At 39.1% G+C, this 13,619-nt stretch overlaps 2 protein-coding genes across 3 annotated transcripts; one reads left to right on the top strand and one right to left on the bottom strand.

Annotated features, from left to right (window-relative positions):
- Positions 1 to 297: 297 nt before the first annotated feature.
- Positions 298 to 2,746, bottom strand: LOC133483338 (transmembrane reductase CYB561D2). The gene is made up of 3 exons (XM_061784415.1): positions 2,330 to 2,746; positions 2,209 to 2,246; positions 298 to 1,045 (listed from the first exon to the last, which is right to left on the bottom strand). Exons 1-3 carry the CDS (start codon positions 2,460 to 2,462, stop codon positions 542 to 544), a joined length of 675 nt encoding a protein of 224 aa, XP_061640399.1. The 5' UTR covers positions 2,463 to 2,746; the 3' UTR covers positions 298 to 541.
- A 2,068-nt stretch (positions 2,747 to 4,814) lies between these two features.
- Positions 4,815 to 13,463, top strand: rassf1 (Ras association domain family member 1). Of its 2 annotated transcripts, XM_061786083.1 has the most exons (7): positions 4,815 to 5,065; positions 6,575 to 7,059; positions 8,671 to 8,795; positions 10,732 to 10,836; positions 11,172 to 11,454; positions 11,529 to 11,644; positions 12,955 to 13,463. In XM_061786083.1, the coding sequence occupies exons 2-7, from the start codon at positions 6,792 to 6,794 to the stop codon at positions 13,102 to 13,104; spliced, it is 1,047 nt and encodes a 348-aa protein (XP_061642067.1). In that variant the 5' UTR covers positions 4,815 to 5,065; positions 6,575 to 6,791; the 3' UTR covers positions 13,105 to 13,463. The 2 variants fall into 2 exon arrangements, with proteins under 2 accessions (XP_061642067.1, XP_061642068.1); XM_061786084.1 differs by lacking the exon at positions 4,815 to 5,065 and having other exon boundaries at positions 6,924 to 7,059; positions 8,696 to 8,795.
- The last annotated feature ends 156 nt before the right edge of the window (positions 13,464 to 13,619 follow it).

Raw genomic sequence — 13,619 nt, 5'->3', positions numbered from 1 at the left:
TGTGAAACAAAATATCTATGTAAATAGATCAGACTAATGGCCTTGTGTGCAAAATAATCTAATGATAAGCTAATGATAACTATTGAATAAAATATACTGTACCTTCGTTGTGTTTTTTTTTCCATTTAGAATTTCTGAACAGGTTAAGTTGGTGGTTTTTATACTGGAACAAGACAACACATTCACTCCAAATCATTCTGGGCCAACAGCATCAAACAATTTCCTAAAATAAAACCATGGGTGGGGAATATCTTGCTTCTCTGAAGTCCCCAAGATCTAAATCACTCAATCAAGATCTCAACTACAACTGCCTTTAATTCTTTCTATTCATTGTCTTTTTGACATCGTTGTCATCCACAAAGGTTGAAAAAAAACAAAAAACAAAAAACTAACCAGCCTATTTTGACAAAGGAGTAGAAAGTACAGATGTGTTCAAATGTAAAAAGCCATCCTAAAAATAAATACGCAAGTAAATTAGATATATCTGAAAAAAATCGACTTAAGCACATTAACAAAGTAATGTGTTTGTACTTCATTACAATTAGGACTGGAAGCGTTTCTTTGCCACATAAGCACTAGTGACTTGATTCATGATGATGAGTGCACTGAGAGTGGGACAGAGTGCCGCCAGGTACCAACTGGCATCGCTGACAGACGCAGTGAACCACACAGAAGTCAGGCCGAGGAGCAGGCTGACGCTGCCAAGCAGGTAGGTGACCAGCCCTGACGCCGCGTGGTACCTCTTGAGCTTGGCCAGAGACCAGCCTTTAGCCAGTGAGTGATAGATGAGGGGCACAGCGGCCAGCGATTGGACCGCCGCCGTACACACCGTGATGAAGCCCAGCAGACCGTGCCAGGAGGTGAAGTGAGGCTTGCCGTGCAAGTGTTTGTTGTAAAAGATGGCTGCCAGGCCGAGCGCGGCGCACGTCACGCAGGCGCACTGCAGCAGCCAGTGAACGCGACCTTTCACCTTGTGGGAAAACCTCCTCATGGGGGAGCCGTGGGCCGAGAAGAGGAGGATGGCTTCTGTCATGAAGAAGGAGAACTGGTGGATAGGAAAACAATAGCTCTGCATTAATCATTACATTCGGCGGCCAAAACAATTGGCACACCGGCACAATTTAGTGAGATCCAATAAAAAGCTCTAGCACACATTTGGCTTTTATTAATGTACAGTAAGTACAGTACAACAGTAAAAAACAAAAACAAAAAGAATACATCCACCCATTATAGCTCATATGACCAACTACATTTTCAAAGTAACCTTCCCACCACTGGTTGGCAGTAAGATGTAATAATGCAGTACAATAACAAACATACTATATTGTTAAATGAATACATTCATTCATTCCTCATTTATTTATTGGCAGTGTTGGGAAGTTTACTAACAAGTTATCCAATTGAAAATGTTTTAGGAGTGTAACTATTTCAACTACTTTCCCAAAGTAATATTCATATTTTCTGTATGTTTTCTCGAAAAAAAAAGTGGATTAAAAGCACAGATCCGCATTTTGGAATTAACCACATATTTGTTTTTCACACAAATAATAAACTGATAACAAAAAATTATGCAATGCAAAGTGTACTTAATAAAAATGTGTTGCATTGTACATAATATACATATGCTGTATATCTGGAGAGCATGTGGAAAACACAAATACCATATTGACCTTAGGTGTGCACAATTTAGACAATATTGCTTCATATGACAAACTGGATTAGTAAATGTTTATTAAATAAAAACAAAATGATAAAGATGAAATGTTCAAAAATGAGTTTAACCTTTTAAAAATCTCAGAAAATAGATTGCATCACATGGTGGCATTTTGAGGTCATATTTGAAAAAATATGTCATGTTTGAAACTACTGAAGGATGGCATGTGACCAGAGACAATCACAAAGCTTTTTAGGACAAAGTGGTATGAAAAGCAATTTTTCAAATGGAACTAGAAAATTGGAATCACGGCAATTTCCAAAAGCAACTGCAATACGTTTACACATTTTCACCCAGTTATGTAATGGATTACAATTACATTACTGATTAAATCACATGATCTCGTTACATGCGTTTAGTTACTCCCCAACACTGCTTTTTGGGTCAATCAAAAATCCATATTGATCTCATTACTGTATACAGGTAAATTGGCATTGACCAATCAGAGCAATGGAAATGCGTCACGTGTTTGAAGCTTTATTTTTGAAACTTACTGCGAGTGTCATGAGGAAAGGATGCCAGGAAAACCAACCTGTAAAGAGTTACACCAACTTGTCAAGTAAACGTATAATACAAAAGAGAAACGTGCGTGCGGATAATAAATGGCTCACTCACTTGTACCAGGTCGAGCCAGAACAGCGACGAAGCCAGTGAGGGATATGGCGAGAAAGTGTGTCAGCACTGCGGAAGCTACTCGGGCGAAGGCGAACAGTCGAGGTTCCGCTTCGGCCTCTTTGCTGTGGGCCATGTCGAACAAAGTAATCCAAAATGTAGAGTTTTGCAACCCACGCACGCCACGGTGTCACCTAACGTGGACCCACAGTGCCCAACAGAAAGGAAAAGGGTTCAAAGGTAACTCCGAAGGAATACCACCGCCATTGACGGCATTCAACCAAGCCTACAAAACCAAACAACGATCATATTACAGTGCTGTAATGAATAACCAACATATTGGGTGTGACGTGGTGGCATGTATACAGCACAATGTTGAGAAAACAATTATAGTAACTTCCGGTTACTTCCGTGTACGTTTTAATTTAAAATAAAAATGCCACTTTCACGTTTAGTTCCGGTTAGTGTTTCCACAATAAAGTATCGAAAAAAAATAAAGTCAAACTACAATTGTATATATATATATATTTAGATCGACTACAGTCCCGAGACTGTACTTTCAAATCAATAATTTTACCATATCTAATTTCATTATTTTGCCAATTCATTTAAAGTGGCCAAAAGACCAATTGTGTTCATATCAAAGTAATGAAGTGTATTTTCAGAATAATCATATCAGTTATTGAACTTTAAAATAAATAAATAAATATGAAAGACGTTTGTGTATTGTTTAACTGTCTGAGCCGAATGATATTTTAATTTATTTTATTTTAGCACTACAGTATATGCTCAAATATCGTCAATAAGATGAAAATTTGATGTATTGCCAGGAGGTCAACACATTGTGTTTTACCTAATCTATCTATCTATCTATCTATCTATCTATCTATCTATCTATCTATCTATCTATCTATCTATCTATTGATCGGGCAGTATGGTATCCATAAAGGTTAGTATATGTCTGCCTTATAGTTTTGAGGATTCGGGTTTGAATCTAGTCTCGGGGATTCTTGTGTGGCGTTTGTTCTCCCCGTGTTTTTGTGGGGTTGATTCTTCCCACATTCCAAAATCATGTATGTTGGGTTAATTCAAGAGTCTAAATTGCCCATAGGTGTGAATGTGAGTGTACCCTTGTACCCTGCCTCTCACCCTCTCCCACAGTCAGCTAAGAGAATCTTCATCTTTCCCACAACCTTAATATGGACAAGCATTATCATGGATGGATGGATGGATCAATGAATATTCTCTTATAAATGAAATCATTTTTACTTTCATCAGGAAGCTCATAGCAGTGTCTATTAATGTGTTTAACAACATCCTGATTCCTGTGTGCATGTTTTATTGAATTCATGTATTCATTTATTGAATTACTCCATGGTGGGTGGGCTGCATTAAAAAAAAAATATATATATCAATACAATTCAGCCCTGGTGCCTGTAGGCTACTGTGTGTTAGACTGGGTGTACACCATTTCTCAGACTAATGGCGCCCATTCCACAACCAACAACTCAATGGAGCGTCACTGGTCAGCTGTCCTCTGGCTATTGTGCTCCAATTACTGTCGAATAAGCTTGTGACTGTGCCTGCCCACAATTGCAGTCAACAGATTACCATGAGGCGTGCAAGTCTTGTCTCCAACTATCCAACTTTACTCCTTAACCTTGCAATACAGCAAAGCATAAATACTCCAATACAAGCTCTAAATTCATCACGAAGTAATGAATAATATTTATCCATATTATTATAACATATTATTATAACAAAAAGTATTCGTTTTTTTGTGGTTAGGCCACTTTTGAGGGGTCTAAGACCCCCTAAAAAAGTTCTTAAGCCCCTCCTAAATGATTTGGTTGTTTAAGTTATTTTTTTATTTTTTTAGTCATGTCATTTAGTCAATCGATGTACATATTCGAGTTAAGTAAATTCAAGACTTTTTTTTGTCCATGATGGTACTGAATAGAATTTAAAAATGAATACAAACGGCCTTGCATTCTTTGTGCATAAAATTGCTAAACTATTAATGTACGATTCTGCAATAGCAATATATCCAATATAATCCATTAGAAAGAAAACAATTCGGGTTTTTTTTTTTTTTTTTTTTATTGGTCAAAAAACTGGGGGGAGGGGGAATCATTCGAATTGTCTTAATTTGAACATGTACATCTGTTGCACATGATTAAATTGTTTGAAACTAACATAAATTATTATATTTTATTTTATTTTTTTAGGAAAAGACCACATTTTAATCATGTGCAACCGAAAACAAAGTACTTAAGGCATTGTATTTGTTGGCTGGTTCCTTGCGAATCTGATCTCCATATTGGAGCCTTGAGGTTTTTTGTTTTTCTTCTCTCTGAGTAATGTCCAAATGGGGTAAAAGTAAATATTTAACGGTCCACCACCAGAATTTGACTGTTGTGCATTTGTTATTTAAAGAATGAGAGTGATGATTATGGGCTGGATTTATATGAACTGGTTGCTGCAGATAAGTAGCAGAAGAGAAGATGCTGTGTGTTTTCTTCTGGGATTTCCGACAGAGGGGATTCCTCTATATTGGTTGCTGGACAGCCATTAGGGATTAGAAAGTAATCCCACATGCTCGCATTGTGCATGCGCAAAATGAGGTGAGTGAGCGTCGGAAGGGGACCATCTTCAGTTAACTCATCGACAAACTGCCTTCAGTCACTATGTCTCTTCTTCACTTTGAACATCCAGGGATGAATTGATCAACCCATCAAGGTAAAGTGGTTTTATTTAATTTGTTAGAGGATGCTGTTGTTATTGTGCTTGTTTATTGTCTTTATCCTTCTGTTGCAGTCTTAATCCGGGTTGCTAAACCACTGAGCGTTTGCGTTGTTGTTGTTGTTTTTTTTTTACATCAAGCTTTTAAACACTTATAAAAAAATAAATGGACAATGTTCTCTTGTTGGTTGGTTTAAAGGGACCGTGCAGTGACCCACTTGGCACTGATAGAGCCCGAGTTGTTCAAATGCAACTCACAATGCAACTCCACTGCAAAACTATGCCACTAAATTTCACATGTACAATGAGCAGCTACATGAAGTCTGGGAATGTGGGCAGTATTTTAAATGGTGTTTACACATTGTTACAATTGAGTACAAGTATTTTTTAAGAAGATGTGCATGCTTTTGCATTTTGAATTGAAGCAACCAAAATTCCAGTGACACGTAACCTATCATTTTGTTCAAAATCCCAGTGAGAGCAAAATCAACATTATTTGTGAATGTATTTACTTATTTTTATGTAGTTATTTTAATTCTAATAACTGCTTTCATTTAGCAAGATATAGTCACTCATCAATCAGAGTTAACTTGATTTTAGTTAATTAACACAATTTTTTTATTTGAATGATGATCCTTTATTCCCCTAAATTTAGTCACTAATGTGATTTCAGCAAGAGATGTTGCCATGACAACATCATTAAACACACCAGGTCAAAATTACAGATAGTAAAAACCAGGGGATTAAATATTTAGCTGTTTTTTATGTTTGATATGTGATATTATCATATTACCCTACATTTTAAATGATAGTTGCAAAATTGTAACATATAATGGCACAACATAGGACCTCCATAAAATAAATCAAATGCGATATACGTTGATAGTTTGCCCAGAATTGCTTTAAAAAGTAATCGTATTACTCTTCAATAAAAGGAGAGGGTAGCCAACATCTATGAAAAAAACTGTCCACAATATTGTTTTTTGTTTTTTCCCCAAAAGTGAAATAAAGTATAAACAATGGGAACACTTATGTGGTCAAATATATAGACAGTACTGTAAACATTCTGACATGTAAGCGGTGGTATCCCAAAAATCCTCAAACTGATGTTTTTGTCTGTGAAATGATCTTTGTCCTTTGACCTGGTTTTCTGATGTTTTGTCCCCAACATACAGCACATGTTGGTTTTCCAGTCAGTCACACACAGGGAAATAGTATTGAGAGTCACATTTGGGTTGTACAGGATTATCCTCATCATCTTGTCCCACTTTTTGATGTTTTCGCACGAATCCTGATATCAGATAACAGAAGTTAATCTCTTGTTTTTGCATGTGTGAAGCTTACATTACTCTACAACGACAAATGTCTCAAATTCACTGTGCTGTCACTGCAGTAAAAGCGAATGTGTCAGAGTGGAATATTGTGTGGTGGTTCCTGCATTTAAGAGTGCACTCTAGCATGAACTTGTGCATGATTTCAAGCAGTTGCTTTGTTTCCTCTCCTCAGGGTTGGCGGTGACCTGTGCTTCTCTGCAGTACATGAAGCTGGCAAGGCATCGAAGCCCAACCTCATTGTTTTTTCACACAATTAAACATGAGCGGGACAGGCTGAACAGCACTCACTGAGTCCTCCACTACTGATGTGGTCTCAGTGGTGGATAACCACTCGAGCTTACAAACAGCAAGAGCTCACTTGACATGTCCGTGATTGGGTCACCAGCAGGATGTCGAAATGGGAGCTGATCGAGCTGAAGGACCTCAGTGTAAATGATCCCATTGAGCTGGCGGCACCTGCGCCACACATCGCTGCAAATCAGGTCGGTCACTTCCACATCGTCCGTCTGGTCGGGGACACCGTCAGCATCGAGGTCCCGTCCGGAGAAGTCGGTGTAGGTCACGACTTCCAGCCCTACGGTCACACTCACCTCACCTGGTGTGACTTGTGTGGAGAATTCATCTGGGGTCTTTATAAGCAGGCCTTACGCTGCACCAGTGAGTACTACGCATGCAGTGTAACCAGACTTGATGCCCACATGGTGACCCTGCATAAAATAAGAATATGCGGTATTATAACTGCGTAATTTCATCTAAAATCAGCATGAAAAATAATGATCATGAAAAATGGCATCATTGTATTCTGGTGAGCCCTTCTTCTAGTTCTAGTCAGCACTCGAGTGGCAACATTTTGGACCAGCTAGAGTAGAAATGGAAAAAATGTTATTTATTTTTTTTCTTACAATAATCCCATCTACAGGTCAAACGAGCATTCACTAGTTTTTCAAAATCAGTCAGCAACAGGAAATTGTGGAGTGTAAAGCTAAAGTCTAGGGCTAAAGAGAATAATATGAGGCGGTAGAACTGTGTGATTAGCTAATAAAACATCCATCCATCCATCCATCCATTTTCTGAGCCGCTTCTCCTCACTAGGGTCGCGGGCGTGCTGGAGCCTATCCCAGCTGTCATCGGGCAGGAGGCAGGGGTACACCCTGAACTGGTTGCCAGCCAATCGCAGGGCACATAGAAACAAACAACCATTCGCGCTCACAGTCATGCCTACGGGCAATTTAGAGTCCAATTAATGCATGTTTTTGGGATGTGGGAGGAAACCGGAGTGCCCAGAGAAAACCCACGCAGGCACGGGGAGAACATGCAAACTCCACACTGGCGAGGCCGGGGATTGAACCCGGGTCCTCAGAACTGTGAGGCTGACTCTCTAACCAGTCGTCCACCGTGCCGCCGCTAATAAAACAATTATATTTAAAAACTTTATTTGTCCAAATTGTATCCTGGTGATAATCTCTTCTCCTAGTTCTAGTCAGCTCTTGAGCACCAGTATTTTAAACCTGTCGGTAAGGCTAGCTATATCCTGTGAATATATAATAGATTATAATAATCCAACCGAGAGATCACAATTGCATGCACTATTTTTGCATCATCAGCCTCAGACAGAAACTTTTTTTTTGGGGGGGGGGGGTGGACAATATCATATGTTAACTTGAAGCAAGTGAAGCCACTTTAAATCATTTTAAAAATGTGTGTTTTGTCATGTTGAGGTCAGTTACTGGGATTTTGTTGATTTAAAAAAAAGAGAGAGAGAAAATCACACCAGCATGTTAGGTTGGTGTGTCATTGGTTAGCATGTTGTGCACTGGAGGCGATGACCTACAAAGCACAGAAGCACTAGATCTGCATCAAACCAGGCAGAATGACGGACTAGTTTGTCAGCCTTCACTGACTCATCAAATGAGTCCTGCAAATGGGAGCCACGATGAAGATGACGAAGGTGATACATCATGAGAAAATGTGTGAGCTGATTTGGAGCATGTAAAAATTAATGGTATGAAATGTTGAAACACTTTTCCATTACAGTATAAGATTAAGCCATTAAGTTATTACTCAAACGCAGAATGCGTCAAACCTGTAGGAAGATTGCCAGGGATGTGTTAAGCCTTGAAATATCCGTCATCTTGATCTATCCGATTTGTCTATGCCATGTCACCCTGGAAACAACTGTATCCACAAGCACTTTAGTGACAACCAGCTTGAGCCGATATGTAAAAACATGGAATTTCGTCACGTTTAAGCACACATTTCCCTGTGCAGATTGCAGCTACACTTGTCACCACAGATGCCGACCGTTCATCCAGCTGGACTGTAGCGCGGAAAGAGGTTTGCCAGCAGGGCGGGTGGATTTCTCCGTCGAATCCATCGAGACGGACACAAATGTGGTGAGTGGCAAAGTCTCAATCAAATTTCTTATTGGATTTTATTCAAATCAGCTGAATCATACATCTGTATCTGTGTATTTTACCATATATGAAAGCACTGTACCAATGGTTCAGTGCAACCATACTGTATTTCCCCCATTGTCCTGTTCTATGCCCTTTTATTGTTATGGCATCTATAGAGAATGTCATTAAGGAGAGTGCCAATGAGGGGCAATCGCTTGACTACACGACAATAAAACACCTGTGCTATTGTAACTATAACCAATTCAATACTGACATGTGATGATGCTCCACACATCAACGTAACATTTGGGGAGCAGAAAATAATTATATTTTGGCTATCTTATTTATCTATGTAAGAAGAGGAAATTATTAGAACTTATTCTCAGTATGATGCAGTGCAGTGCTACACTACTAGAAGCAAAGCTGGATGTAAAAAGTCTACACACCCTTGTTGACATGTCAGGTTTTTGTGATATAAAAAGAGTGAGAACAAGAGAAATCAACTTTTTCCACCATTCATGTGACCTGTACAACATTTAAAAATAACATTTTTAAAAGGTGAAGTAAATTGGACTGATACAATGTGCTTGTGCACACATTCTTCAGAATTAACCAGTCGAATTCAAACTCATGTTAAATGGGAGTCAGCACACACCTGCCCCCATTTAAAGTGCCTCTGATTCACCAAACACATTTTCCCACATGTTCGGGCGATTTTGTTATGGTCCAAAAAAAACAAGGTTGGACATAAAAACATATATTCCATCAGGTAGTTTGGCACAAACGTAACACTGCTGATCACCAAAAGAACGCCATACCTCCAGTACAGAGAAGCAGGGCGGTGGCAGCATCATGCTTTGGGGCTGTTTTTCTTCATCTGGAACTGGGGCCTTAGACAAGATGGAGAGAATTATGAAGCGTTCCAAGTAGCAGTCAGTGTTAGCACAAAACCTCCAGGCTTCTGCTATAAAGCAAAACAGAAAAAGTCAGGAAAAGGCCACTTGAACATCCAAAGTTTCTACAGGGGTTAAGCAGAGGCACTTTAAATGGTGGCAGGTGTCTGCTGACTCCCATTTAACATGAGTTTGGTTCATTCTGAACACAACACCCTCCCAGTTATAAGGTGTGCACACTTGTGTAACCATATTTTTCCCCAAAAAGATTGTTATTTGTTTTATTCAGTTGTATTGTAAGGTTATAGGCCAAATTAATGGTAGAAAATATTATGAAATATTTATCTTGGTCTCATTTTTTTATAGCCTGGCATTTAAACAGGGATGTGTAGACTTTTGATATCCACTGTAAAACGGCAATAATAAAGGTATTGTTCAAATGACAATTTCAGTCAAGCTTTATTTTTAAAATTGTTAATACAGTACAGCCCTTGTATTTGATTATTAGATAAGATTGTGCAGGTGTACTTCCCTAATGTTGAGCATGAATACATTATTGGGGTCACATCAAAATGAAGCTCTCCTTTTAAATTAATACATCCATTATCAGAAGCATGCTTATGCAGTCCTCCCACACATTGGACAATAACATGGTGTTTAACAGGTTGTTTCTACGGTGGGGTTTTATGGTCAGGGCGGAGCAAATGTAAATGCGGTGTACAAATAAGATGGAGAAGAGAAACACTAAGCGCAGAGTCACTGGTGGCATCACGCTTTCGTATGAGACGTTGCTCATGAGCCTTTGAGATGACTTGGGAAAGCAATGACGCATTCAGTGACTCTGAAGCGGATCTGTATTTTACAGCATGCGAATCTTTCATTCACTGGGCCAAAAGAGAAACGGTGAGCTTTGTGTTGGTTTGTTTTCACCAAAAAGCTCTTTTTTTATTTACACTATTTGGTCGCTTTTCCTGAACCTCAAAAATCCGAAGTCATGTTTTCTGTGTTTTATTAAACTGGAGCTGCTGGTTTCTTGGTAGGATGAGCAGACTGACTGGCGCAAACAGGAGTTAAGTGTTGGCGAAGTTCATCAGAAGGTCAAGGAGTACAATGCTCAGATCAACAGCAATCTCTACATGGGGGTGGTGAGATACTTTTCCTCTTTTTCTCATGACATCGCTCATTCTGTTTGGTGAGGTCTTTACATCGAAAAAAATAGCATTCATAATTTCGCAGATGCCCGCAAATCAGCGTATTTAAAAAAGGGCGGTCTGCGCCATTGTGGGCGTCAACACATCCGATTTCATTCGCCGCCAATCGAAGCGGCTCCTCTCATTCCCATTAAATGGGGCGCAATGAGTCTTGCATGGAGACGTGCGGAAGAGCAATCGATCCAAAGAAAAATAATGCCATCTGGTGGCGTAATGCCATGAAAGCAAAGTCACCACTGATGACTTTCATCCATCTTTCCACCTTTCAGAATAAAGATGGCTCCTACACTGGCTTCATCAAAGTCCACTTTCAGCTCGTCCGTCCAATCACCTTGCCGCCTCCTCAGAGCCCAACACAGGAGGAGTACGAGCACGGCCGGCGGCTGACACGACGGACATCGTTCTACCTCCCCAAAGATGCTGCGAAGCACCTGCACATAAGCTCCCAAACACGGGTAAGAGATGTCATTGAGGCCTTGCTCAATAAGTTCACAGTGGTGGACAACCCGTCCAAGTTTGCCCTGTTTGAGCGCACCGACAGACAAAACCAGGGTAAGCTCTTCGAATTTGTCATCAGAACAGACTGTAAGCAGACAATTGTTGAATGGTGTGGATTGTTCTACCAGTGTCCATGCGGAAACTGAGCGACGATGAGCATCCCCTCCGTTTACGATTATGTGCAGGACCAAGTGAAAAAGTCTTGAGTCTGGTCCTCAAAGAGAACGAGACTGGGGACGTGAATGTAAGTTTATACGATAAACCTGACAACAGCAATAGGTAAAGGTACGTGCATCAGCACGGTTTTGCCTGACTGAAATTGAGGTGGAGGTGGTACTATTCAGATCCTTTGTAAGTGTGAATGCCAGGCCCACTATTGGCTGAAACAAACACTTTTTCTATGAAGTACAGTCATTTGGACATTTAAAAAAAACAAACAAACATTCAAATAAGAGAATTACACGTTGTGTGTTTAAAACAAACATGTAGTTTAGTCCACTACCTTAATGCTAATGCTAACACATAATGGGATATGCATAAATAACGCCTTATATTTGCACGAAAATGATGTAGCAACACATTTAGACATTCACCAACAGTACTTACAGTCATATATTCTTTATCGTCTGTGAGGAGCCGAGACGCGCTGAGATGCGTATACTGTGCTGACGTCCATGTACAGAATATCCGTCTGTCTTATACTGCCCTCAGGTGGCAAAGGCAAGCGGCAGCAAAATGGCAATTCAACTGATGCAATTCTTTTTAATTCTATTTAGTCATCATATCATTACTGTAAGTTTTTACAAAGTATTTTGTTATTATAGCATAAAACATACTTTTTAAAGTTTTTTTTAGGAGTCTGGAATGTATTAATGGCATTTCCATTCATCTCAATGGGGAAAGATGATTTCAGATACTAGTGTTTTGAGTTACGAGCGTCATCATGGAACAAATATATCTCGCATCTTAAGGCACCACTGGACTTCTTATCTCTGTGAAATCAATCATGCTTGGTTAAAAAAAAACAACAACAATATTTACCTGTTTGAAAATCCACAAAACTATCCAACACATTGGCAGTAGGAAAAAAAAAAAATCCATCGACGGCTTTAGAAGTGACTTCTATTATTTTCCAATACAATACATTGATGTAGCGTAATACCGCAATTAAAAATTACGCAACTGGTAAGATTATAAAAGTTTTTATGATGTCAGCGCTTTTAGAGCCAGCTGGTCACCCAAAATTAGGCAGCGGAGGTGCTGGCTCCGAATCGCATTTGCAGAAAATAAAAAAAATAAAAAATCATGATCAGTTTTCATTGACACTAGAGGTATTCATTTCATTAGAAACAACTTTCAGCATGATGCACTGGAGTTGTACACCGTTGCAAACTACAAACAGTATAAGAATTGCTAAATTAATGTCTCTGATAGTGTCTCATCTAAATTGAACATTACAGTATTATCTTTGTACAGGGGCACATATAAACCATGCAAGTGTGCCTAATTAAACGACTGTTGAGTGTATGTGCCTTAAATTGTGTTCTCCCTCAGTGGGATGCATTCAGTTTTCCTGAGCTGTGCAACTTCCTGCGAATTCTGCAGCGTGAGGAAGAGGAGCATGTCCGGCAGATCGAGAGGCGCTACGCTCGTACCCGGGACATGATGAAGCAGGCCATGGCGAGGATTACTGCTCCTGCTTGACTTTTGGGAAAATAAGCATTGAGAAACAAAGGGAAATTTATCAGACTTGGAAATGTTTTAATAAAGTTTATGAAAATGGCAGGGATACTGAATATTAAACAATGTGAATTGTTTCTTTGTCACACATGCCAGTGTGAATAGTTTAATTGAATTCCAGTATTTCCTGAGAATTATGCTGCTTTGGTTAGGTTATTTATATTGAGTCCAAAAGCACATTTAATGTGTATAAATTAGCTTCTGGTAGTTTTTGTTTAGAATCTATACAACACTCCTTAAAATATGGCACTTTGGAGAACCTGTGTAAATGTGTGTTTGTGTTTATACTTTAGTCTAATTATATAATAAATTGATGATGATAACTGATCTGGTCTTTTGGTTATTCATGATACCAAGTTTTTTGGTAATTGATGTTATGTCATGTAAGTCAATATAATGTCACCATATGTATATGCATTTTATTTTAGTGACATATATTTAAGTATTATTTCCGTCGTTTTATGCACCGCCTCAATGTC

Source organism: Phyllopteryx taeniolatus, chromosome 9 (assembly GCF_024500385.1).
Source record: "Phyllopteryx taeniolatus isolate TA_2022b chromosome 9, UOR_Ptae_1.2, whole genome shotgun sequence".
NCBI classification, from domain to species: domain Eukaryota; kingdom Metazoa; phylum Chordata; class Actinopteri; order Syngnathiformes; family Syngnathidae; genus Phyllopteryx; species Phyllopteryx taeniolatus.
This window is presented reverse-complemented; position numbering and strand designations above follow the sequence as displayed.